Source organism: Thalia democratica, chromosome 5 (genome assembly GCF_965202585.1).
Source record: "Thalia democratica chromosome 5, ktThaDemo2.hap1.1, whole genome shotgun sequence".
Lineage (NCBI taxonomy): Eukaryota > Metazoa > Chordata > Thaliacea > Salpida > Salpidae > Thalia > Thalia democratica.
This window is the reverse complement of record NC_139169.1, coordinates 3211297-3239122: the sequence shown is the minus strand read 5'-3', so window position 1 is coordinate 3239122 and position 27826 is coordinate 3211297. Positions and strand designations below refer to the sequence as shown.

Sequence of the window (27826 nt, the reverse complement as noted above, 5' to 3'; positions counted from 1 at the left end):
TTATTAATTTATACAATGGCCTCTGACCAGTGCTGTAACAGGAAGGTCTGCTACTATTATGACTGTGAGTTTTTTTTTGAATATTTTTTAGCAACTACTAGTAAAAAATAAAATATAACATTTCAAATTGATATTAACGTGATTTTAAGTTACACAAGAATTTTAAAGAAATACAAAAATTTTACTAACTCCATTAAGTTATACATAGTAATTTGATCTACAAAATGTAAACTTTCTTCTAGTATGGTAGTGAGTTTAAAAAATTTTGTTCTGAGTTGACTATTAAAAAGAAATGTTGCTGAGCAAGTTAGTTGGTTTACACAAAAATTAATATTTAGTATAAAACTAATAACCAATATTGGTATCATGTTATGCAAATGTCTTTTTTTGCAAGATAAACTCTATAATGTACAAGGAACCAGTTGCTAAATGAAACTCAAAAAAAAAAGTTATATACTATAGAGTAATTTTTTAACATAGGAAATCTATTTATAGTAATAAAAAAAAAATTCAATTTCCTCTACAATTTTTTTTTCAGAATACATTAGTTTGTTGTAATAATAAATTTCTTAAGTTGAGTGATTCAAGTATTAAGAGTACCTGTGACTTATTTATCAGAGCATATTTTTACAAACTGTTGTAATTATAGAAAGTTTTTTTATAAACTGCATACATTAAGGACATTTTTTGTTTTTATGTTTTGTTAATTATCAAGTTTTGGTGTAACACTTGCTTATGTTACAACTTACACAGAACAGTTATATATATATACAGTACTAACATGGATTTAGCAACCTAGATGAAGCTTTTCTATTAGGGTTGCCATTTGTCAGGCTAGTATTAGTTTTCATGAAGACTCAGGCCAGATTGATCTAGTTTGAACATTTTTGAAAAACTTAGGCTGATTCAAATTCTTTGACTTTTATTTCAAAACTTGAGATAGTTTTGATATTTTTTATAAATTTTAGGCTTGTTTTTAACTCATTAATTATTTCTTATCAATTTTTACATAAACTCTGACTAGCACAAAGTAACATAAAGTACCTCAGATCCTGCTAAAAGTATTTACATACTAAATGAAAATTGTTATTTAATTTATTAAGTTAACTAATTAATAATAAACATGGTAAAAATCATGCAATTGAAATAAAAAAGCATAAAAACTTTTCAAACAACTGTTCCTTAACTCAGCTGATGTTTGTGATTATCAACAAAAAAATTTAGCAAATAAAGCATATATTTTTTCACAGCTGATATTGGCAACCAGTATTATGGTGAAAACCACCCGATGAAGCCCCATAGAATCAGATTGACTCACAATCTTATGATGAACTACGGACTTTACAAAAAGATGCTCATTTATGTCAGTTATAAGTATTTGCTTACTACTTTTCTTTAAAAGATGGGTAAAAATTACTTTTTTTTAGTGGTAAAAATTAGATTACTTATATTTAGAGTGAGAGTTGAAGGCTAAATGTTTTATAATTATTTTTCAAATGTTTTATAATTTATAAGAGTGGCAAATAAAACAAAGTTTTCTTTTTCATAATTGACTTATTTTTTTATTTAAAAAAAAAAACCTACTTAAGGCTAATAACACATATACATTTAAGGACCATTTGTTTCAGGGTGGCCACTAATCCTAGAATCCTGGAAAAACCAAGAATTTAAGAAAATTTGAAAAAAAATGGATATTCCTGGAATTTTAAACAAATTTTACATGTTAAGTAGTAGCATTTTGATTTGACACACTAAATAATTAGACCCAAAAACATGTACTTTTAGAAACCTGAAAGAAATTTTTAAAGAAACTAATGACCACCCTGTAAATTAAATGTTTACTTTGTTTATGCAGAGGTAGGCAACGTTTTTACTTGATAGACCAGATTTAGCAGCAAAAACTTAGCATGCTTATCAAAAAATGTCTTGGCGTTGTAAAAAAAAACCTTTAGAAGCAAAGCCGCAATGAATTAATAATTTATTAAGCACTGCTTAAACTAAAAATTAAATTGATAGCACATTAAAAAAATGTTTAACTTTAATTTTTTTGTTTATCTCAAACTATTCATTGCAGACATAAGTTGCCCACCCATTCTATAATTGAATAAATTTTTCTTAAGTTGCGTAAATGATTTTTGTATTTTAATAGAAACCATATATAGAGCTTAGTACAAATAGAAGTTGTTGAAATTATCTTTTATGTTGTTCAATTTATGGTATTTAAATAGATTTATGCAAGAGATTGCGACCTTTTCGAACAAAAAATTAAAATATTAAACTGCATATAACAATGTTTGTTAATTATACTGTTATTTTAAAACGTATTCATGCGTCAAGAATATAAACAAAAACTAAAATGTTGCATATTCGAAAATTCATGCATGGCAGAGTATAATTAGGTAAAATTGGTACTAGTTTAAAAAAACAAATTTAATTAATATTAATATAATGAGTCAAAGAAAAAAACTGAATTCAGAGCTTTAAAAAAAATAACTAAAAATATATTTTTACCTTGAAATTTAACTAAATGAAATTGAGAATTGTCTAAAATTATGATTTTAAGTCCAGAGTCAACAAAACATTAATCTAATTTGTGTTAAGTTAACATAACAACCAAAATTTAAATGGATTTAAGAACTATCTAAAAATTTATCTAAATTGAATTATGAACTATCAAAAAAACTCAATGAAAAATCAAGGAAAAATATAATGTATGGTATTTAAAAAATATATTTATATCATGGTTTTCCAAAGTGGGCCGTGACAGAAATTTAGGGGGCCATAAGCAGCAAAAAGGCAAATGAGGGGGCCATGAGTAGTAAAGAGGCTATAGGGGGCCATGAGGTCATAATTTGAAAATTACACTAGATATTATGGAGTAGATGATGAAGAGCAAAAATAAATCTTTGGGGTTTTTGGAGGTAGTTTTGAAACTTATATATTAGATGTTGTTGAAAATTTTTGAGGAAATTTAGGGGGCCATAAGCTATAAAAGGGGGAGCCACAAAGCTATAATTTAGAACTTACACTAGATATTCTGTAGTTGACGATGAAAAGCAAAGAAAGGTGTTAGGAATTTTTAATGGTATTTTTTTGAGAAATCTTGTCTGAGGGGGCCATAGTTTTTTTAATTTCTTTAAAGGAGCCTTCTGAAAAAAAGTTTGGGAAACCCTGATTTATATATTTTTTTGACTGTGCGTATATTTTATTCTTACAATCATTTTAAGTAATCAATTTTCATCAGAGACCATACAGAGCCACAGCAAACGAAATGACAAAATTTCACACAGACGATTACATTAATTTTTTGAAAAAAGTTTCGCCTGTCAGTAAAAATAAAGAAGATTCAAAAGAAATGCAAAAATGTTGGTTATTTGTATTTATCTAATTACAAACTTTATTTGTTATTTATTACTGATTTATACTAAAATATTTACCATTAGATTTTAAATTAACTTTTGAACTTATTAAAAAAAATATGTTATAAAATTTTCAGAGTAAATTTTGAGTTTCCTTAGACTATAATTACAAAAAAATTGTGTTTAATTTAGTTTTGCCTAAATACTTTAGACTTACACCCTTTTATTAATTTTTTCCTTTATTATTATTTCTTTGAAATATCAGATTTTTTTCTTTTTAAAGTTGTTAAGTGTTGTATAAAGCTTTAAGATGATAAATTGATTTGACACAAATACTATGCTTATATATGGTATATATGTTTGTAAAAGATAGTACATCTTTCGATAGAAGATATGAAAATTTAATAGTAACAATAACTATTATTATTTCTGCTATTTTGTTTATTTTTTTATAGTTAAAATATTTGAAGAATGCCGTGCTTTTGATTGAATTATATACATTTAATTGTTTTTTCTTCTATATAATATTTATTTATTTTTCAGTTAATGTAGTAGAAGATTGCCCAGCTTTTGATGGAATTTATGATTTTTGTCAAATATCGGCCGGAGGCTCTATTGGTGAGTAATACTACCACTATTCATTAATATAAACAACTAACTAGTTATTTTAAACACTCAAAATTACTAAAAAATAAAAGTATTACATATAATTTGCTTTTGTTAAGTATAACACAAATAAGATAAATAATTTAATAAAAATGATGGAGTTCATTGATGATTCGATAAATACTTGTGAAAAAATTACAAAAATTTATGTACAGATTTTTCAATGATTATCAAGTAGTAAAAAGTATATAATGTATGAATAATAGCAGTATGTTTAGATGAAATAAACTAGAAATCTATGGATGTAGCAACTAACTGTTAAATAAAAAAATTGAAATAAATCATTAATAATATTATTTACATTTTAACAGTATGTGCATAATATTATAAACAAGAATTCTGTAGACATGGCAATTAATTATGTGTAAAATAACTCAAACATATAATTGAGAAACTTATATATTTCTAGCAGCTTGCGCGGAAAAAATAAATAAAAAATCAGTTGAAGTTAATTTTTAAACTAATTAATTTGTTGATGTTTATATGTATATATAAAGTTAATGATATTAGTAATATATTTTTATTTCAGCATGTGCGGATAAGATAAACAAGAAATCAGTAGATGTAGCAATTAATTGGGCCGGTGGTTTGCACCACGCTAAAAAAGCAGAAGCTTCCGGATTCTGCTATGTTAACGATATAGTGCTGGGAATATTGGAGTTACTAAAGTGAGTTGTAAAAAGTTTTTTTGATAATTAAAAGTATAAAATATTGATTCAAAATTATACCCATTTATTTTTCGAAAATTTTTGATATATCAATATAGGTTTAGTCTGATAAAAATTAATTTTTCTGTTATGTAAATGATATAGTTCTTTAAATATTGGATTTGTTAAAGTTTGTTTTTTAAATACGTACTTATTCAATTATAAAAACATTTATTTGTGTTAGTCCAAGAAATAGATTGTTGTATATTAAAGGTATTGTCCTTGGAGCATTGAAAAAATTAAAGCTTGTTTTTTTGAAAATTAATACGATTTTTAATGTAATTAATATTGTCCTTAGAATATTAAAATAGTTAAAGTATGTTTTATTAATTTTAATGTTTACTACTTTCATTTTGAAAGTTTTATTTTTAAATTTTTTACTAAGTAGTAGATTCTCTTATGCAAACAATATGTTGCTTAGATTATTTAAATCCTTAAAGGGAAGTGTAAAAGTTGTTTTAAATGATGATAAACATAAGATAACCCAAAACTATATATGTAAATTGTCTTAAGAATCTTTGATTAATGAAAATACGTTTAGATTTATAATAACTATTTTTTTTATATCATGTAAGTTGTGCTTGGATTACTAAAAAATAACAAAGTTGTTTAAAACAAGTTTCAACTTAAATTTATTTTGCATTGAAAAAATTTTTGTACTTTAAATGACATTGTTCTTGTAATACTATAATTACTAAAGTTTGTAAAATAAATTTAGCTAATTGATTTTTTTTATGTAATACATAAAACTGCTTAAGTAAGATTTAATAAAAACAATTGATCATGTGTAATAACTATACCAAAGTTTCACAATAATGGTATTACCTAGGGAATACTTGAGACACTTAAGTTTTATTTATAATGTTTCAATTCAATTTAAAAAATGCTGCTTGATGTGCAAAATTTTTTCTTTCATATCAATGAGTTTAAAGTAAAAACAATTATTTTTTTCATGCTTACTAATTTTCGCAGAGCGATATTTTATTTAAAATGTACGAATATTAATAATATGCAGAGTGCATTACTGCTCCTTGTACACCAGGGTTGCTACAAAGTCAGGAAAAGTCAGAAAATCAGGAATACAATGTACACAAACATTAATATTACGGGAATGTTTCAAATTGTATTTTGTACAATATACTACTTGATATAAACATTTCTAATATATTCCACTGTCGAGTCTTGTATGGTGATAGGTATAACTTGGAGGCTTTAACATTATACACTTACAGTGAATATCATCATTTTTTGCGTTAGAAATCATCAATTAATCTTACATGGACAACTCTATAAAACTAGAGTATTTAAACCTTTTACTTAATATGTTTGTATTTACAGAGTTCACCAAAGAGTCCTCTACATTGACATCGACATTCACCACGGTGACGGAGTTGAGGAAGCTTTTTACACGACAGACAGGGTCATGACTGTTTCGTTTCACAAGTACGGGGAATATTTCCCAGGAACCGGAGATATCACTGTTGGTTTTTATTTTTAATCATTTAAATTAATAAATACAACATAGTGTAAATATTTATTAGATTTCGTTTCATAAATACGGGGAATATTTCCCTGGAACCGGAGATATCACTGTTGGTTTTGATTTAATCTATATAAGTTAATAAATACAACATAGTATAAATGTTTATCAAATTTTCGTTTCACAAATACGGGGAGTACTTCCCAGGAACCGGAGATATCACTGTTGGTTTTGATTTGTTATACAACATGGTATAAATGTTTATCAAATTTCATTTCATAAATACGGGGAGTATTTCCCAGGAACCGGTGATATCACTGTTGGTTTTGATTATTTAAGTTAAGAAATACAACATTGTGTAAATATTTATCAAGTTTTCATTTCATAAATACGGTGAGTATTTCCCTGGAACCGGAGATATCACTGTTGGTTTTGATTTAATCGTTTAAGTTAAGAAATACAACGTAGTATGAATATTTATCAAGTTTTCTTTTCATAAATACGGTAAATATTTCCCAGGAACTGTTTATATTACTGTTGGTTTTGATTTAATCATTTAAGTTAAGAAATACAATATAATAAAAATACTTATCAAGTTTTCGTTTCATAAATACGGTGAGTATTTCCCTGGAACCGGAGATATCACTGTTGGTTTTGATTTTTAATCATTTAAGTTAAGAAATACAACATAGTATAAATATTTATCAAGTTTTAATTTCATAAATACGGAAAGTATTTCCCTGGGACCGGAGATATCACTGTTGGTTTTGATTTAATCATTTAAGTTAAGAAATACAACATAGTATAAATATTTATCAAGTTTTCGTTTCACAAATACGGGGAGTACTTCCCAGGAACCGGAGATATCACTGTTGGTTTTGATTTAATCATTTAAGTTAAGAAATACAACATAGTATAAATATTTATCAAGTTTTCGTTTCACAAATATGGGGAGTACTTCCCAGGAACCGGAGATATTACTGTTGGTTTTGATTTAATCATTTAAGTTAAGAAATACAACATAGTATAAATATTTATCAAGTTTTCGTTTCACAAATACGGGGAGTACTTCCCAGGGACCGGAGATATTACTGTTGGTTTTGATTTAATAATTAAGTTGAGAAATACAACATAGTGAAAATATTTATCAAGTTTTAATTTCACAAATACGGGGAATATTTCCCGGGAACCGGAGATATCACTGTTGGTTTTGATTTAATCATTTAAGTTAAGAAATACAACATAGTGTAAATATTTATTAAGTTTTCGTTTCACAAATACGGGGAATATTTCCCTGGAACCGGAGATATCACTGTTGGTTTTGATTTAATCATTTAAATTAATAAATACAACATAGTATAAATATTTATCAAGTTTTCGTTTCACAAATACGGGGAGTACTTCCCAGGAACCGGAGATATTACTGTTGGTTTTGATTTAATCATTTAAGTTAAGAAATACAACATAGTATAAATATTTATCAAGTTTTCGTTTCACAAATACGGGGAGTACTTCCCAGGAACCGGAGATATCACTGTTGGTTTTGATTTAATCATTTAAGTTAAGAAATACAACATAGTATAAATATTTATCAAGTTTTCGTTTCACAAATACGGGGAGTACTTCCCAGGGACCGGAGATATTACTGTTGGTTTTGATTTAATCATTCAAGTTTATAAATACAACATAGTATAAATATTTATCAAGTTTTCATTTCACAAATACGGTGAGTATTTCCCAGGAACCGGTGATATCACTGTTGGTTTTGATTTAATCATCTAAATTAATAAATACAACATAGGATAAATATTTATTAGATTTCGTTTCATAAATACGGGGAGTATTTCCCTGGGACCGGAGATATCACTGTTGGTTTTGATTTAATCATTTAAGTTAAGAAATAAAACTTAGTATAAATATTTATCAAATTTCTTTTAATAAATACGGGGAATATTTCCCTGGAACTGTATATATTACTGTTGGTTTTGATTTAATCGTTTAAGTTAAGAAACACAACATAGCATAAATGTTTATCAAGTTTTCATTTCATAAATGCGGTGAATATTTACCAGCAACTGTATATATTACTGTTAGTTTTGATTTTATTTAAATAATAATGTTGTGTTGTGATGATCGTTTTTAAACTGTATGGTAGGTAATAGGGGGGTGCCTCATTGTATATCAAAATTTAATCTTATTTTCAGAGCTTTACAGAGCTATCAGACTCTTTTTGCCAATATAAAATAAAAGTAACTAACAAAATGTAAGTAATCAAAGTTGGGGAGTTTAATAGATCACTCTAAGTCAGTGGTCGGCACGCTACTTCGAATCCGTAAACCCTAAATCACAAAGTTAAAATTCTGTGCACCTCAATTAGCATTCTTTAGCGCCGCTAGTGTTTAAGAATATGTAAACACTTTTAATCGTTTTTTTTTACTAATAATTGGGTAACAACGAGTTAATTTTTACACGCTAACTTTAAATTCACCAGTTTATCCTATCCATTTCAATAAACTTTTAATATCGATCATCTAATTTTTTCAACAATATTTTACTTGAATCACCCAGGTCTAAAATACCCAGCTTTTTCTTTAGGCGGGTAAGGGTGGAAGAATTTTACATAATTTAACAGAATAGAACTAGAAGAGTACAAAAATGGTCGCTTTATTAACAACAAAATAGTCAATTAGATGTCAAGGTTGAGTATGTCTTAAATGTAGAAAGATTAAAAAAAAAAAATTAGTTTCTGCGGAAAAAAAATTCATGTACCCCAAAATAAGTTTCATGCACCCCAAAAGTCTCGTGCACCCTAAAAGAAATTTCATGTACACTAGTGTGCACCAGTGTACACCGTGCCGACCACTGCTCTAAGTAAATCATACTAGAATGACCAAAAAATGCATTTTCACAACTATCTTTTCCTTTAATTTTTAACAAAACTTGAAGAAATTTTTACAGTCATCCCATTACTATTGTTTAAATCATCTATCATTTTTTTTAACTTTGAAAAAAGTATATATTAAAATACAACATCTGAATAGAGACTACTATATATTATCTATTATTTTTTTACAAATTTAACAGATTAGTTGTTTTCTTAATAAATGTTATATGACTGTTATATATTAAGATATATAATTTTCTCAGTAAAAATTTATATTCTTTCAATGAGGAAGCATAAGTTTTTCAATGCTGATTTTTTTATTTACAATATCACTTTATGAAAAAATGTATAAATTGAAGAAATTCTTCATTAAATTCCCTAACAGTTTAAACATATTATTAATTGTATTAAAAACTGTATTTGTTATTCTATTAAAGGACAGAGGACATTTGAAGGGTAGAAATTATTCGGTAAATTTTCCGCTACACGATGGAATCGATGATATTTCATATGAAAGTATTTTTGTGCCTGTAATGAGCAAAGTGAGTTGAAAATTAACATAAAATTAAAAAAAAAAAATTAATTTATGAAAGTATTTTTGTGCCTGTTATGACTAAAGTAAGTTGAATATAAAATATTTAAAACAAAGTTTTTAAAAATTTGAAAATATTTTTGTGCCTGTAATGAGTAAAGTGAGTTGAAAATTAACATAAAATTAAAAAAATAATTTAATTTATGAAAGTATTTTTGTACCATTTATGAGCAAATTATTTAGAACTTTATAAGCAATAAACTAACATATTTTGTGTTTTTCAGATAAATTGTATTATAACCCTAACTTTAATTTTGAAATAAAACTACATGGTTGTCTATTCCATGTATGTTACTATTTTGCTTATTTTTTGTAAACTTTGAACGCAGAATTTGTATTAATACTTATATAAAAAGTATCACCATTTAAACAGAAAAGGTTAATGTTTGAAAAAAAAACAAAGTGGTGCATAGCTCAATATATTTAAATAAAATTAAAAAAAATTCTAACTACGTATTAATTCTAATGTCTATCAGTGAAAAAATGACTATTAAAAACCAGATTTTTTTTTAATTTGCAAGTACTAGGATTATTTGAGTTATATATATTTGTATAATATATATAAATCAAATTAAGCTTTAAAAGACGTTGTGAAAAATTTATATAGAAACGAATTTAAACAACATTTAAAAAACAGTTAATTTAAGAGGCTTATACCAGTAGTATACAGTTACTTAAGAGAAAAGGTTCACACTCAAATAAAGCCATAGTAACACTTAATTCAACAGACATGTATTAGTAGTATACAGTTACTTAAGAGAAAAGGTTGCTCAGATAAAGCCATAGTAACTTTTAATTCAACAGACATGTATTAGTAGTAATCAAATGATAAAATTAGTGGGCGTAATCGCCCACACTCGAGAACTCTTTTGATTTACAATAAGAAATCCGGTATAACAATTTTCTCCTGCTTTAGGTAACACCGGTGTAAAATATCATTGGTGCTGAGTTATACTAGTTTAACTTTTACTCCTTCTGATAGTTTTAGTAGATTGTACCTTTTTGGAATCAATAGTTGCAGTTGTACTTACTTCACTACCGATTCGATAATACTTAACGTTTTCTGAATATGAAACATTGCATAACAAAAATAAATTGTCCTTATTCTAACTTCAGTATGGAAGGATCTAGCTAAAAATAATAATTATAAATGTATAAAAGAGGACATTAAGTTGACTGTTTTCAAATCCTAGATTGCCTTTTTTATTTATATCAATGCTAATTATTTTGTATTTAGCAAAATATTGTATGAGTATATTAATTAAAATAACATATAGAGAAAATCAAAGTACTATTTTTTTCAATGTAATGTTATGTATGAGTTTGCGATTTTATGTATCGGAAGGTTATAGTTGTAAACATCAGTAATTTCAGGTAATAAAATAAATATTATTTTTTTCAGGTCATGGAACACTACAGACCCTCAGTGATTGTTCTCCAGTGTGGAGCTGACTCTTTAGCTCTTGACAGACTCGGAGTTTTCAATCTTACGCTGAAAGGTTTGTTTGTATTTTGATTTAATTTACTTAATTAATAATTTCATACATAAATTAATTTAATAATTTCTTGCTCTGAAAAATGGTTTAAATATCAAAAACAAGTTACAAAAATTAAATGCTAAAAAACTTTCTATTCAAGAGTTTTCAATCCAATATTGCATTTTTTTGGTTTTCAATCTAACACTAAACAGTTGGTTTTGCGTGATTAAATAAGCAATCATTAGTTTAAAGTGTAGAAATATTTTTTTAAATTGAGTGAGTTTTGTATATATGTGACTTTAAATTACTTGAGCGTTTGAGAGTTTTTTATATATTTGAAAAATTGGTATTTTCAAATTACAATGTTAGAAAGTTACAAAAAGAGTGACTCGAATAAATAAATACAAGTTAATTAATGAACTTACTTGTTTACTGGAAAAGTATTTTCACATTTATATGATAATTCTTTGTTTTTTTTTAGTATTAAAAAGGTTCACGTTAAACTTGAGCTTTATTCATAGTTTTAAATTAAAAATTAAGCTTAGTTTAATTAAGACGTTATATTCAAATACTTGCTTTTATAAAAGTTTAATAATTTATTAAGTTATTTAATTTTAGTTATCTTAAAAGTTGTAACAAAAGTTTTTGTAAGTATTTCATTAAAATATTTAAAATTCTCAGACAAATGTTCTATTTTACATTGTAAACAATTTTCTGTTCAAACCACAAATGACGTATTGAATAAATACAAAAATTGATAAAATTAATTTTTAATATTTGCATTAACAATCGAAACACAGATAGTTTTAATTTAACCTAATTTATTTTAACTTGTATGATGAATAAAAAAAGTTAAAACTTATTTAAAAGTCAATGCTAGTATAATTTATTCTTATAAGTTACTTTAGTTATTACCAAAAGTTGTAAGTCTGTTATTTTTAAGCTTTGGATAAATGTTCAAATTATGATATTTTTTTTAGATTTGAAGCATTTGCCAAATATTCTAAGTATTTATTAATTATACTTAGCGATGAAATTGTTTATAGTATATTACTAAAACGTTTATCTAATTTCAAGTGTTCATTCTTAAACTTTTTTTCTTGGCTTTTTAACGTTAACTAAAGCAAATACAAAAATACTTACCATAAAGTTCAGGATACAATTGAGTATTTTATTAAATTTGAATAAAAATGTAACAGTTTATTTTAAAAACATACTTTTATTTTATTTTTTGACAAGAAAAACAAAATTTCAATTCACAACAAAAACAGATAATTCATTTCAAAAGCAAAGTGTCATCCTACGCGAGTTGTTTAAATTTTAAGCATGTGATTAATAACAATTCTTTTAAACATATTTTTAAGGTATTGAAATTTAATACAGTTTATACCAACAGTTTTTCTAAACTATTATTCTGTTATTTCTAAAATTTAAGCTTATTAGAAATTTTTAATTGTAAACGTTTTTTGTTTCAACCTAGTAAACACAACATCTTAGATAAAGCTTAACATATTTTTCTACCTACAAAATTGTATAAGTATAAAGTTAAAGTATTATTTGTTTATAGTTATTTTCAATAGTTGTACCTATAAGATCACTAAATAAAAGTGCAGTAACTATACATATAAAAATAATCTAAAGTATTTATGAATTAAGTTTTTTATCAATATGCTTTTGACAATACTTATTTAGAGCTTAAGTTATAATAAATAATTATTAATGATATATCAAAAACTGATAATTAGTGCTGCAAAATATTTTACTAAACTTTTAAGCTTGCAGTTAAAATATTTACTATTAAAGTGTTAATTAACAAAGTTTTGCTTTACTTAGAATAGTCTATTTTAAAAACTAAGTTTAGAGTTATAAAAGTTTTATAAAATTTTTTAACAAATTTATAAAAATTTATAAAAAAAATTTCTCTATAATTTCAATCAACAGTAACCTCTCGCATCTTTACGCACTCGTGACGTTACCCACTCTCGTTTTCTTACGCATTTTAGAATTCTAAAAAACTCAAAAAATATTTTTTTTATAATTTTTTAATATTGCACAAATTAGGTTTATTGTATATTTTTAATTTAAACCTGGTTGCCACTTAACCTGGAATCCTGAAAAACCTGGAATTTGAGAAATTTTTAAAAAAACCTGGAAAAACCTGGATTTTTTAATAATTTTAACATTTTCAGTAGTAAAATTTCGATTTGAGAGAAAAATCTATCATATAAATAAAATTTTTTTGTCATCATCAAAAATTTTTTTAATTAAAAACACATTTAAAGTAACTTTACAGTATGTTTTCAATGTTTTTATAGTATTTAACACATTTTCTTATATAGAAATTAATTTAAAACTAAAAATAAGCCCAAAATTGTGTAGTTTTAAAAACCTGGAAGAAATTTGGAAAACCTGGAAAAAATTTGGAAAAAATGAGTGGCAACCCTGTTTAAAGTAGCTTCACAATATCTTTTCAATGTTTTTAAACTATTTAACACAGTTTCTTACTTTTAAATTAAATTAGAACTACAAATAGACCCAAACATGTTTACTTTTTAAAACCTGGAGAAAATTTGCCAAAAATATTTGGCAACCCTTTTTAATGTTTTATTTTTATTTTAATTTTGTAATTACCTGTAAAGAGTAAATAATTAGCAGAGCATTTAGTTGTGTTTTTGTCAAAGCTGAGTATTATGTTGAAATTTAGAAATCATAAAAGTTAATTAAATAAGTTGTCTCAAAAAAAGATAAACTGAATCCGTTGATTTGATTTTAATTTCAAGTGGCTATCGCATGTAGTAAATACACGTGATAATATATTGTTTATGTACAAAAATGATTTAGTTCATTTAAAATTTTGTTAACTACAGTATTATTAAGAAGTGAACAGCTTAGTTTTACTTATTGTTCCTTTTTATGTGGCTAAACTAATGAATCAAATAACAATATTAATTACAGGGTTGCCACTTTACCTGGAAACCTGGAAAAACCTGAAATTTGACAATTTAGGCTAAAATAACCTGGAAAAACCTGGAATTTTTAATAACTTTAACATTTTCAGTTGTAAAATTTTGATTTGACACAAAAAATTTATCATATAATTAAGATTTTTTGTCATCATCAAAATTTTTTTTATTAAAAAACACATTTAAAGTAACTTAACAGTATCTTTTCAATGCTTTTATTCAATTTAACATAGTACATAGTTTTTTTTTATTAGAAATCAACTTAAAACTAAAAATAGACCCAGAAATGTGTATTTTTAAAAACCTGAAAGAAATTTGGAAAACCTGGAAAAAAATTTGAAAAAATGAGTGGCAACCTTGTAATAAGGAAAAATTAACAAAGTCTCATATGAAATTTGACTAAGTATTCTAAGTAATGTTAGTTTGAATAGATATTATTACATGCAGTAAAACCAGTATTGCATAAATTTTTGTATTCAATAAAATATTTTTATCTGTATAAAGTGTTAACCTTTTTATGCTACAACAAAATATACTTGAAAAATATAATCAAGTATGTTATGTTAGCTTGTTTATAAATTATTTATTAGCAGTTTTTAATTTTATTATTTTAACAAATAACATATTAACCTAATTAAAATTATGTAGTAAAAAAGTATAAACAAACAAAATGATTCTAGTTCAAAGTCAGTTAAAAAAGAAAGTATATTTTAAAAGTGTTTTTATTTGTATAAAAGTGTTTTTATCTGTATTTAAATATAAAAGTTAACAAGCATATATAAGAATCACGTTTTAATAAAATATTCATATTTATTCAAATTAACAGAGTTATTAAAAAACTCAGAAAACCTGAAAAAGCCTGGAATTTGACAATTTAGATAAAAAAAACCTGGAATTTTAAACAGTATTTACAAGTAAAATAATGAAATTTCGATTCGACACAAAAAATCTGTCATATATATTTTTTTATTTTTATTAGTTTTTTTTAATTACATTTACAATATCTTTTAAATCTTGTTATACTAATTAAGGCCATAGGGGTGGGGGGGTAAGCCATGTTTTCTACAAGTTAATCTTATTTTATAGAGGTTTTTCTAGGCTTCAAGATGTTTTTTATCGTTTTAAAAAATTCGAATAATTTTTTGAGATATGACAAGTCAAAGTCAAGCCTCATAATAGGTTCCCCTATAGGAAGGAAAAACTAAAACAGCGAAAAAAGACTATTTTATTTAAAATCTATCTCCTCCTACATTTTTCAAGTAATCTTCTTCAAACTTTTACAGTCAAATCTTTATACAATAGCAAAAAAAACTTTACTTTGGATTTAAAAAAAAATTTTGTAAAAATACTTTTTTTTTGAAAAAAAAAGATTTTTTAAAAATTTTTTTACATAAAATTTATATTTTTATAAATTATCAAAATTCTTAAGAAAAGTTTTATTTTCTTTTAATATAAAAAACATTTCCTAAGAATTTTAAGATTATGAGATTGCTAATTTAAGATTGCCTGAAAAATGAAGGAGGATATAGATTTTTTGTGATTTTTAAAATTTTCAAGAAAATTCACCCCGAAAAATTTGCGGTCCATACGTTTGTATCGGAAACTTTTAACAAAAAAATAAAATATATCAAAAGTTAAATGATATTTTTGAATTCTATAAAAACTGGCTTGTAGTTTGTAATAAAGCTTTCATATAAAAGCAAAAGTTAATTTTTGTAAAAAAAAAGTGTTTTATCCTTTCCCCCCCCTATGGCCTTATAACAGTCATTTACCTAAAATTTAATTTTATACTAAAACTACATCCTAAAACTTGTACTTTCAAAAGCAATTGTTTCACTATTCTTGTTAAGAGAATAGGTCCTCAGTCAGTTTAGATTAGGGGTGGGCAACGTATGACCCGCAGGCTGGATCCGGCCCGCAGAGTAAAATGACCGGCCCCCGACCGTTTTTAAAATTTTAATAAGATCCGGCTTGCAAATGACCGGCCCACGAGCGAAGTGACAGGCCCGCAAAGGGTCAATATTATTATTTTTTTATAAAATATTTTATCATACTTTTACAAAACAAAACTGTAAGAATTTGACTTTAAAAACATGCTAAAAAATGACTTTATAACTTAATGTGTACTAATAAATACACCATTTTGTCCTAATATTTTTTTGTTTTAACTTAGTTGGAATATCTTTTTTTCACATCACCTCAAGCAAAGTGTTTTTTCAAGTACGATATTTTATATACGTACCCTTGTCAATTACAATGTCAATTATATTTATAGTTATTATTTGAACATGTGACATGTCTCAATCTACATCTTAAAATTTCATACTTAAAAAGTTTTGTGAATTTAAAGGATTCAAAAAAGTGATCAACTGTATCTATAAAATTAGATTCCGGCCGGATCCAAAATTTTCATTTAAACTAGAATCCGACCAAATCCCGATCTCGATTTAAAATTAGTATCTAGTCGGATTCGGATCTAAAAAGTCATTATTCAGCTAGCGGATACCGGATCAGGTAAATAACTAATTCAAGATGCTCCGGCCCGCAAATGACTATTTTTTTCCGGATCCGGCCTGTTGATTGAAAAACGTTGCCCACCCCTAGTTTAGATGATAAAATATAAATTAAAGTACACATTAATTTTACTCAGCTCCTTCAAGCATTGTTACGACATTAAATTAATCAGGTTCAAAACTAGACACGCTAAATAATATGTAAATACACATTCATAATTATGACACACATATTCATCATTGTGACATCCCATTATGACGTCACAGGACACGGAAAATGCGTTGAATTCATGCTGAAGTACAACATTCCAGTGATGCTGTTGGGGGGTGGAGGTTACACCATCAGGAATGTCGCCAGATGTTGGACTTACGAGACCGCAATCGCCTGCAACACAGAACTTGATAACAGTAAGTTTGTCATTTTAAAGTTGAAATGTCATTACTAGCTTCCAACACAGAACTTGATAACAGTAAGTTTGTCATAAAAGTTGAAATGTCATTACTAGCTTGCAACACAGAACTTGACAATAGTAAGTTTGTCATTATAAAAGTTGAAATGTCATTATTAACTTGCAACACAGAACTTGATAATATTAAGTTTGTCATTTTAAAGTTGAAATTTCATTACTAGCCTGCAACACAGAACTTGATAACGGTAAGTTTGTCATTATAAAAGTTAAAATGTCATTACTAGCTTGCCACACAGAACTTGATAACAGTAAGTTTGTCATAAAAGTTGAAATGTCATTACTAGCCTGCAACACAGAATTTGATAACAGTAAGTTTGTCATTTTAAAGTTAAAATGTCATTACTAGCTTGCAACACAGAACTTGGTAATAATAAGTTTGTCATTTTGAATTAAAATGTCATCAGTAGCTTGCAACAAAGAACTTGATGACAGTAAGTTTGTCATAAAAGTTGAAATGTCATTACTAGCCTGCAACACAGAACTAGATAATAATAAGTTTGTCATTATATAGTTGAAATGTCATTACTAGCTTGCAACACAGAACTTGATAATAGTAAGTTTTCCATTTTAAAGTTAGAATGTCATCAGTAGCTTGCAACAAAGAACTTGATAACGGTAAGTTTGTCATTATAGACGTTAAAATGTCATTACTAGCTTGCAACACAGAACTTGATAATAGCAAGTTTGTCATTTCAAAGTTAAAATGTCATTACTAGCCTGCAACACAGAACTTAATAATAGTAAGTTTGTCATTACTAAGTTAAAATGTCATTACTAGCTTGCAACACAGAACTTGATCATGGTAAGTTTTGTCATTTTAAAAGTTGAAATGTCATTACTAACCTGCAACACAGAACTTGATAATAGTAAGTTTGTTATTATAAACGTCTAAATGTCATTACTAGCTTGCAACACAGAACTTGATAATAATAAGTTTGTCATTATATAGTTAAAATGTCATCACTAGCCTGCAACACAGAACTTGATAATAGAAAGTTTGTCATTATTAAAGTTGAAATGTCATTAAATTACTAGCTTCCGACATAGAACTTGATAATAGTAAGTTTGTCATTTTAAAGTTGAAATGTCATTACATTACTAGCTTGCCACACAGAACTTGATAACAGTAAGTTTGTCATAAAAGTTGAAATGTCATTACTAGCCTGCAACACAGAATTTGATAACAGTAAGTTTGTCATTTTAAAGTTAAAATGTCGTTACTAGCTTGCAACACAGAACTTAATAATAGTAAGTTTGTCATTTTAAAGTTGAAATGTCATTACTAGCCTGCAACACAGAACTGGATAATAGTAATTTTATTACTTCAGGGTTGCCAAAAAACCTAGAAAAACCTGTAATTTCGAACGAAAATAACTAAAAAACATAGAAAAACCTGGGATTTTAAACAGATTTTCATTTTTACTTGTGAACTTTAGATTAGATACAAAAATTCAATCAAGTCCAATAATGTAAAATTTTGTAGTATTTAGATTTTTTCAAACACATTTAAAATAGCATCACAGTGTCTTCTCAATGTTGTTCTACTGAATAAAACTGATTTTTACCTTAAAAATTTTTATACACTAATCGGACCAACAAGCTTGCATTTTTGAAAACCTGGAGAAATTCAGAAAACCTGGAAAAAGTTTTCAAACCCCTTTGACGATTCTGTATATAGTGTATCGTATGTTATTTACATAAAAATTATGTCATTTTATTGTTGTTTAAAAATATTTTTATATTTAAGTAACTTATAAAGCTTTTGTTGGAAATATAAATATTTTGAATAAAAAAAAGAATATAAAGTCCACCAAGAATGTAGAAACTAAAAATTAAAATGAGAGGTTGTCAAAAATTTATTGTGCAGTTAAATAATTAATGAAAAGTTGTTTTGAAATTCAGAAATCTTTTTTACGGTTTCTGATTATTCCAGTACAGCATTTTTTGTTTGTACCATGGGTTTTAAATTTTTAAATTTATAAATTTTTTTACTTTCATTTTATAGTGAGTTTGCAAGTTGATTGGTTTTTTAACAAATGACAACAAACTTTGAAAAAAATAACTTCAATTGAGATTTTTTGTTCGAAACTTATTAGTTTATTTTATACAGTAAATAACAGTTTTGCACAATTTTAAGTAAAATTAATATTTCGCAGATATTCCGTTCAATGACTATTACGAGTACTATGAACCAGATCATAAGGTATTTGTTTATTTATTTACAAAATTAAAGATTTTAAAGTTATTAAACAAAATTTTATTCACTCTTAAAATATATGCATGAACACTTATAAAAAGAAAGTTAAACTTACTAATCCTAAAAAAAATTACATACTTTTAAAAGTTAAGCTCAAGTTTAAAAACTAATGATGTATTTAAAAAGAATTGTTTTAATGCTACTTTTTTTTTCAAAAAAAAAAAAAGTTAACCAACCTATTTTTTCAAATTGTACTTCAAACACAACGTAATGAGTTTAATAGAAAAATTTATATGATATATAAAAATTTACTAACTTATAAACTTATTCAGCTTTTGTAATTTAGTTTTTTAGGTACACTATAACTAATTTAATTTATATTAGTACTAAAATTGAGACTTACTATATTTTTATAAGCCAACCTAACCTTTAAATAAATAAGTTAAGTATTTCAGGATATACTTTTTGTTATAAGTTTTTACAACATTGACAAAGTAGTGCTTTTTTAAGGATTTTATAAAATGCAATTTTTACAAAATTTTAATCAATATAAAAACTTGAAATATTAATTAAAAAAAATAAAACATCAAAAAGAAGAGATTTAAGTAGAAAGATGTTATTGTAATTTGCTTCGAAGGTTCTGTACTTAAAAGCTTTTTAATGAGTTTTAATTGCCTATACTTAAAACTGTTTTAATATAGATTCATTTAGCAATTACTGTTTTAAAATTTATTTTTTAGTTATGTTTACTTTTAAAAACTTACAACTTTAACTTTTTGATGTAAAAAAAATGTAAAGTTTATGGATTAAATCTATTAAAAAATAATACTCATTAAAATTAATACCAGTACAAAAGTTAAAGTAAGATAATTATAAAAAATTAAACCAAGTCTTTATATCAATTTTAAATACTAGCAATTATTAAAATATCTTAAACTTCATTTAAATGTTACATACTATGAAATACTTAAAGATAAACAATACAGTTATTATTTTAGTTTATAATTTCACTAAGTATGCTTGTCGGAATAACTAGTTTTGATCTAAGTGCTAGTTATGTTAATAAAATCATGAAAACTATAAAAAAAAAGACAAAAAAATTATAAAAAACTAAATTTTAGTTTAATTAAATAATTTGAAATAATTAAAATCTAACATGTTGGCATACATTCAGATAGTCTACAAAATGACACATGATCACTAATGTTGATTGAATTTTTTTTAATTAATTTGTTTACAAGCATACTTGATCACTAATGTTGGTTGAAATTCACAACGTTAAAAAAAAAACAGAAGAAAAAATTAAACCGAAATTTTTAGTTCAGAACTTTATCAAACAAATAAATTGAAATTTATATGTTGGCTTACATTCAAAAGTCTGCAAAGTGACACACGTGTTGCTAATGTTGACTAAAAATTTTTATTTAGTTTTTCTAAAAAGTTTAATAATAACAAAAGTTTTCTGTTAATTGACAGACTTGTTTTTTTTATGAAAAATCCATAAACTCTGTAATTAGGTTAAAAAGTCTGTAATATGAGCACTGATGTTGATAAAAAACATTTAATTAGCTTCTTTTAAAATTTATCTTTGATTTTAAAAATAAAATTGATGCTTAGTTAGGGAAGTTTTTTTTTTAATAAAACAAATAAGAATTAATTTTAAAATATAATTGTTTATGATAATACATTTTTCTAATACCATATGTTCCAATACCAAGTTTAAACTCAATTAAAACGCAAAAAATGTATATCTATTATTTTTCAATGCACGGGACTACAAAAAATGTGTTTGTTTACATTACAAGAAAATATTATAATGTATATGATATTTTACTTATTTTTTATAAAGTTACATATACGACAAACCAACGCCCAAAACATGAACTCAAGAAAACATTTGTCGACAATTACGAATAAATTATTACAAAATTTGCACGAAATAGCCCATGCACCTTCAGTTCAAATGTTTGGTTAGTATTATTTATTCAATTTTTTTAGTAAAGTCATTAGTCAAATTACTTTTAATCAACAATTAAAAAATTTACACAAAATTCCACACTATCCTAAGGTAAAAATGTTTGGTAAGTTGGTAATTATTTTTTAGTTACACAGTTGCAAGATTATTAAGTAAGTGATTAATATAGATATTACTAAATTAGAGTTTTGGGATACAAATTACTTACCAAACTTTATAATTTTGTAAAAGGTATTCAAATTTCGAATATACAGATAAATAAACTCTATTTTTAGTTTTAATGTTTAAAAAAGTCAAACAAAGCTTAAAATGTCAACATTTACTAACAATATTACAAATAATTACCAAATTTTCATGAAAATAACTGATTTATAGTAAAATAACACTGTAAAATATTGTAACTAAAGTTAGTATTACATAGGTCTCAATTACTAAAACAAATAAAATTAATTTTAATTACTTAAACAAATAAATTCTTTTAGAAGCGCCTGACACTTTTGATTTAGAAAATGTCGATCCGAAAGAAAAAAAAGATCCCGAAAAAAGAATTTCCAGTTTGTTTTTAGTTGTTTTAACGTTTAACCAAGTAATATAACTTATACATTTAATTACTTTATGTAGCTTTTTAATAAATTAAGCTTATCCACACAAAACGATGTATAGTTTGTGTTATATTGATAAAAAAATATATTTAGAATATGTTCAGTAAATTCAAATCCCTTTTAAAGTATTTAAAACGATAATATTAGTAGTATTTTAAGAAAATATCAAAATTGTTCGTCAGTTATTGTTTAATTTTTAGATACTACCATATGTCATTAAGAGATCAGTTTCAAATTAAAACTAGTAAACTTTCAAGTTTGAAGTTTTCAAGGTTAAGATAACTTTCAGCTCATAGACATGCTATTTAAACTGGTGTGAAAATTGTATGAATGATGTTTATTGTAGTCGATCAGTTGTTTCAAACTAGTTTTTGTGCATAAATTTTATATAACTTTTGACTTTACTTTAAAAGGTTCAAATTTGTTTTTGGTTTTTGGCATCTTAATAACATAAAAATAAGTTGGTAAAATTGTCCCCTACTACACGTAAGTGTTTTTTTTAATAATCACGTTAATTATATTAACATTTTTTACTCTCAAAAATATAAACACATTTTATCAGGGCTGCCAAAAAAACTTGGAATCCTGGAAAACCTGGAATTTTAAACAATTTTTACATGTTAAATAGAAAAATTATGTTTTGATACAAAAAAATCTACCAAACAGATAGTTTTTTTTTGTCATCATCATTTTTTTTAAATTAAATACATGTTTTAAGTAGCTTAAAAGTATCTTTTCAATATTTTTATACTATTTAACACAGTTTCTTACCGTTAGTTAACTTAACTCTAAACTATAAATAGACCCAATAATGTGTACTTTTAAAAACCTGGAGGAAATTTTAAAAACCCGGAGGAAATTTGCCAAAAACATTTGTTTGCCCTGTTTTTATGTCAAATTGTTTTTTTTTTCAACTTATTTGTTTTATTACTTTAGTTTTATGCAGGTACAGTTACTGACATAACTGGTAAAATTCAAACTAGTTAAAATAAAATTGAATAATAATTGTTTATTTTTAGTAATGGATAGTGATCGAAAAATTCAAAATCAAAATGAATTTATTTAATACTTTATTTTATTTAGTTTAATATAATTTGCAGTAATGAATAGCGATCGAAAAATTCAAATTCAAAATGAACTTATTTAATATTTTATTATGTTTAGTTTATTATAATTTGTAGTAATGGATAGTGATCGAAGAATTCAAAATCAAAATGAATTTATTTAATATTTTATTTACTTTATTATAATTTGTAGTAATGGATAGTGATCGAAGAATTCAAAATCAAAATGAATTCAGCGACTCAGAAGACGAAGGCGAAGGGGAGAGAAAAAATAATATTAATTTCAAAGTGAGTTAAGAATAAAAAAAAAAGTAATATTAATTTTAAAGTGAGTTAAAAATATTAAAATAAAAATAATATTAATCTTAAAGTGAGTTAAAAATATTAAAATAAAAATAATATTAATTTTAAAGTGAGTTGAAAATATTTAGAAAAAAAAAAAATTTTAAAGTGAGTTAAAAATATTAAAATAAAAAATAATATTAATTTTAAAGTGAGTTAAAAATATTAAAATAAAAATAATATTAATTTTAAAGTGAGTTAAAAATGTTAAAAAAATATTAATTTTAAAGTGAGTTAAAAATGTTTAAAAATAAAGTGTTATTAATTTTAAAGTGAGTTAAAAATATTAAAATAAAAATTAATATAAATTTTAAAGTGAGTTAAAAATATTAAAATAAAAAAAATAATTTTAAAGTGAGTTAAAAATATTAAAATAAAAATTATATTAATTTTAAAGTGAGTTGAAAATGTTAAAATAAAAATAATATTAATTTTAAAGTGAGTTAAAAATATTAAAATAAAAATTAATATTAATTTTAAAGTGAGTTAAATATATTAAAATTAAAGATAATATAAATTTTAAAGTGAGTAAAAATATTAAAATAAAAATGATATTAATTTTAAAGTGAGTTAAAAATATTAAAGAAAAATAATATTAGTTTTAAAGTGAGTGAAAAATATTAAAATGAAAAATAATATTAATTTTAAAGTGAGTGAAAAATATTAAAATGAAAAATAATATTAATTTTAAAGTGAGTTAAAAATATTAAAAAAAAGTAATAAGTAATAAAAATATTATTAATTTTAAAGTGAGTTAAAAATATCAAAATAAAATTATTATTAATTTTAAAGTGAGTTGAAAATGTTAAAATGAAAAATAATATAAATTTTAAAGTGAGTTAAAATATTAAAATAAAAAATAATATTAATTTTAAAGTGAGTTAAAAATATTAAAATAAAAAATAATATTAATTTTAAAGTGAGTTAAAATATTAAAATAAAAAATAATATTAATTTTAAAGTGAGTTAAAAATATTAAAATAAAAATATTATTAATTTTAAAGTGAGTTAAAATTATTAAAATAAAAATATTATTTAATTTTAAAGTGAGTTAAAAATGTTAAAATAAAAATATTATTAATTTTAAAGTGAGTTAAAAATGTTAAAATGAAAAATAATATAAATTTTAAAGTAAGTCGAAAAAGTAAAAATGATGAAGAAAAAGTAACACCTAGTTACAAAGTAAGTTCAAAATGATATTAATTTCAAATGTGAATAAATGCTTCGAAATAATTTTAATGTAAAGTGAAAACAGTTGTGTCAGCATTTTAATTTCGGCTAAAAAGCATTTATAAATTTTTAATTTAATCTTAAGTTTTTCATATTTTATAAACTTAATAAAGTTATTTGAAAAGTATTCAAACACATCATATTTCTAGGACATTTGAGAATTGAAGTCTTCAAACTAGGAAATACTTTCTTTTTTATTTTCTTTTCATTTTGTTTTCCTTCTTTTGAGGGTTGCCAAAAAACCTGGAATCCTGGAAAAATCTTGTGAATACTTTTAAAATTTGACAATTTAAATCAAAAAAACCTGGAATTTGAGAAATTTGAAAAATAAAACCTGGAATTTTGAACAAAAATCACTAGAAATCCTGAAATTTTAAACAATGTTTACATCTAAAGTGATAAAATTTTGATTTGATACAAAACATCTATCATATTCATTATTCTTTTTGAACAATTTGCATTTTTTTTAATAAAAAACATTTAAAGTAGCATTAAAATATTTTTCTGTATTTTTTATTCTGTTTAAGACAGTTTTTTTACCCTAAACTTAATTTTATACTTACGTGGACAAACAAAATTGTGCTTTCAAAAACCAGGAATAAATTTAGAAAACCTGGAAAAAGTTTTTGAAAACCTTTGGCAACCCTGTTCTTTTGAAAAAAAAAAACTTTTTAAAAAAAGTAAATTTGCCAGTACTGACGTTATTCCACTTAGGTAAGTTTTTATTAATTTGTTTTCTATTTTTGTTTCATGAAAAATTTTTGTTACCAAAGTTGATTAGTTTTTTTTGTAATGTAATTTTTTTTTTAACTTTTAATACCAAAAATAGTTATTTTTCATGTTTTTTAATTATTTGCCATTGATTTTGATTGTTTAAAAATCGTGCTTTCTGTTTCATTTTAAATAAATTGTGTTGTAAATTTTTTTAAAGATTTTATATCGTAAAATGCAGTAAAAAACGTTATTGTGCTTATCATTAAGTGTAAGTTTAAAAGTCGAAAAATTCATACTGAACACAGGGTTGCCATTACATTTAAGAATAGTTTGAAATTTTTGTTCAACGCAGTAAATGGGGTTTAGTTGAAAATAAGGTGCGATTACAAGTGACAACATTATTTAGTAAATATTTTAAAAGGCTTTAGTCAATGAAATTTTAAATCTCTTCTTTTCCATGCTATTTCTTTGATATTTAATTTTTTATTATCAAAGTTAGGCAAGTTTTTTCTAACAAAAGTTGTTTTTTTTTTGTATAAAAAGGTATTAAGTTTATAATGAATTTATGAATACTTTCGTAGTGTATATTATTATTTTATAAAAGTAAAGAACGTTTGGTAAAAATAATCTTTACTAATCTATTTTTTACACTTACTGTTTTTATGTTTAAGTTTTTGATTATATTCAAAATTGGTGTAAATTAAAAAAAGAAAAGCTTATGTAAAATACTTATAAGACTATAAAATAAACTATATTTTTGTTTTTTTTTACCAACTAAAATACAATGATTTCAAGGAAGTTTTAAGTAGTATTATCACAAGATAAAACTAAAACTATTATAAATACTATTTAAGAGAGATACACATTATAAATTTATAGTTTATTACATACTTTTGGCAATGTTCCGACTTTTTATTTTCAAATAAAATGCTTTGCATAATAACTAAAAATTAGTGTTAGAAAATAAAATATATAAGATAAATTAAATAATAAGATATATATGATCAGTTATATAACAAAATTACAGGTAACATAAATTTTTATGCATTTTTGAAAGGAAAGTATATATAGTTAGTCAAAAATTCTTATTGTGTTGGTAATACCCTGTTTAGTTAATTGTTTCTTCAAAATTGGATTATAACGTTAAACTAAACTCCAACATTCCCTCTTGTATTTAAAAAATATTTTATTAAAATTAGATCAACTCAAGTTGTTTTTTTACAGAACATTTTAACATTTTGTTTTTATTTAAAACAAGATTTTAAGTCAAAAAGTATTTTGAATAATGTCTACAGCATAAAACTTATAAAAACTACTTTCCTAAAGTTCTAAGATTAGATTCGTTTTTTTCGAAACATAGACGTCTGTAAAACACAGCCTTAATTTGTTATAGATGTTTATGTTTTTTAAGGTAGATGAACATGGAGTGCATGTAAAAGTTTTTCAACATTTGCTAATAAAATATGGTAAAAAAAATTAAACACTAAAGATTTTTACCATGACTTTAGTGGTATTTGGTTATTATTAATTATGAATTAAAATTGAGTTAATTCTACAAGTTCTTTAAATTGATTATTATGAAAAGCAGTCGGCAGCTTGTGTAGCTCGGGGGCAAAGTTTATAAAAAAGTTTTCTCGCTGGGCGCGTTATTTAGAAATAGTTGAAGAAAAAGACGATTTTATAACCAAAAATATGATAAAATAAGCAATAATAAAGAACTATTAAACCTCGTTTATCTAGTTAAAAGCTTAATCATAGGTTATAATTACAAAAAGTATTATTCATTTATGTTTTGATAAAGTATGTATTCAACTAAAAAGTATCTCAAAAACCGCACACTTTGGCTGTATTTTGCCAAAGTAGATAGCTACAAAAAAAAAAAGTGCAAAAAAAATATTTAATGTTCTGAAACTTTACAGAGTTTTGTAGTAAACTAAAACCTGTCAAGAGCTTTCAATAAAATCCCTTTGAAAAAAAGTAACGGATCTTGAAGATGATGTGTAATAAGTTTTGTACAAAAACTTTTCCAATTTTATTGATTGCTAAAGTAATAAGGTTAGATGTTGTTTTCTTTTAAATTTGTTAATAAATCTTTTTTTTTCTAATATCCATTAGTTACTTTTTGAAGACTCAAAACTATAAAACAAAAGGGAACCCCTTTTTAATTGTTTATTTATGGTAAAAACCATTTAAGTGCAGAATTAATTTGCTAGCTTTAAACTATTATCATTTCTCTTAACAAAAACACAAATTAAAAAAAATCAGTTACTCATGTAAGTTTTAAGTGGTTTTATTTTGTAGGTTACTTAACATTGCAAAAAAAATTTTAGTTGTTCTTGATGTCAGAATAGTAAATGTAGTTTTATTTATATTTAAATAATATACTGCCAACCATTTTACTCGAAAAAAAATATTTGTCGTTTAATGTCTGATTTACTAAAACTAATTTTAAAGGTTTTAATTTTTAATCTTTAAAAACTAACTTTGTACCTACATTATTGTTTTGGAAGTAAAGTATTTTTTACAAAATAAACTTTTTAGCGTTATAGTAATTTTATTTTAAACTTAATATTGTTTGGTAGACTGTTTT

The 27826-nt window shown here is 24.2% G+C and overlaps 1 protein-coding gene across 1 annotated transcript; it reads left to right on the top strand.

The window, feature by feature from the left end:
- Window positions 1-24925, top strand: LOC145835769 (histone deacetylase 1-like). The gene is made up of 14 exons (XM_082943483.1): window positions 1-64; window positions 1251-1363; window positions 3245-3365; window positions 3903-3977; window positions 4555-4693; window positions 6071-6212; window positions 9534-9638; window positions 11091-11187; window positions 16910-17050; window positions 19269-19315; window positions 21159-21279; window positions 21767-21838; window positions 23144-23238; window positions 24672-24925. The coding sequence occupies exons 1-14, from the start codon at window positions 16-18 to the stop codon at window positions 24678-24680; spliced, it is 1326 nt and encodes a 441-aa protein (XP_082799609.1). The 5' UTR covers window positions 1-15; the 3' UTR covers window positions 24681-24925.
- The last annotated feature ends 2901 nt before the right edge of the window (window positions 24926-27826 follow it).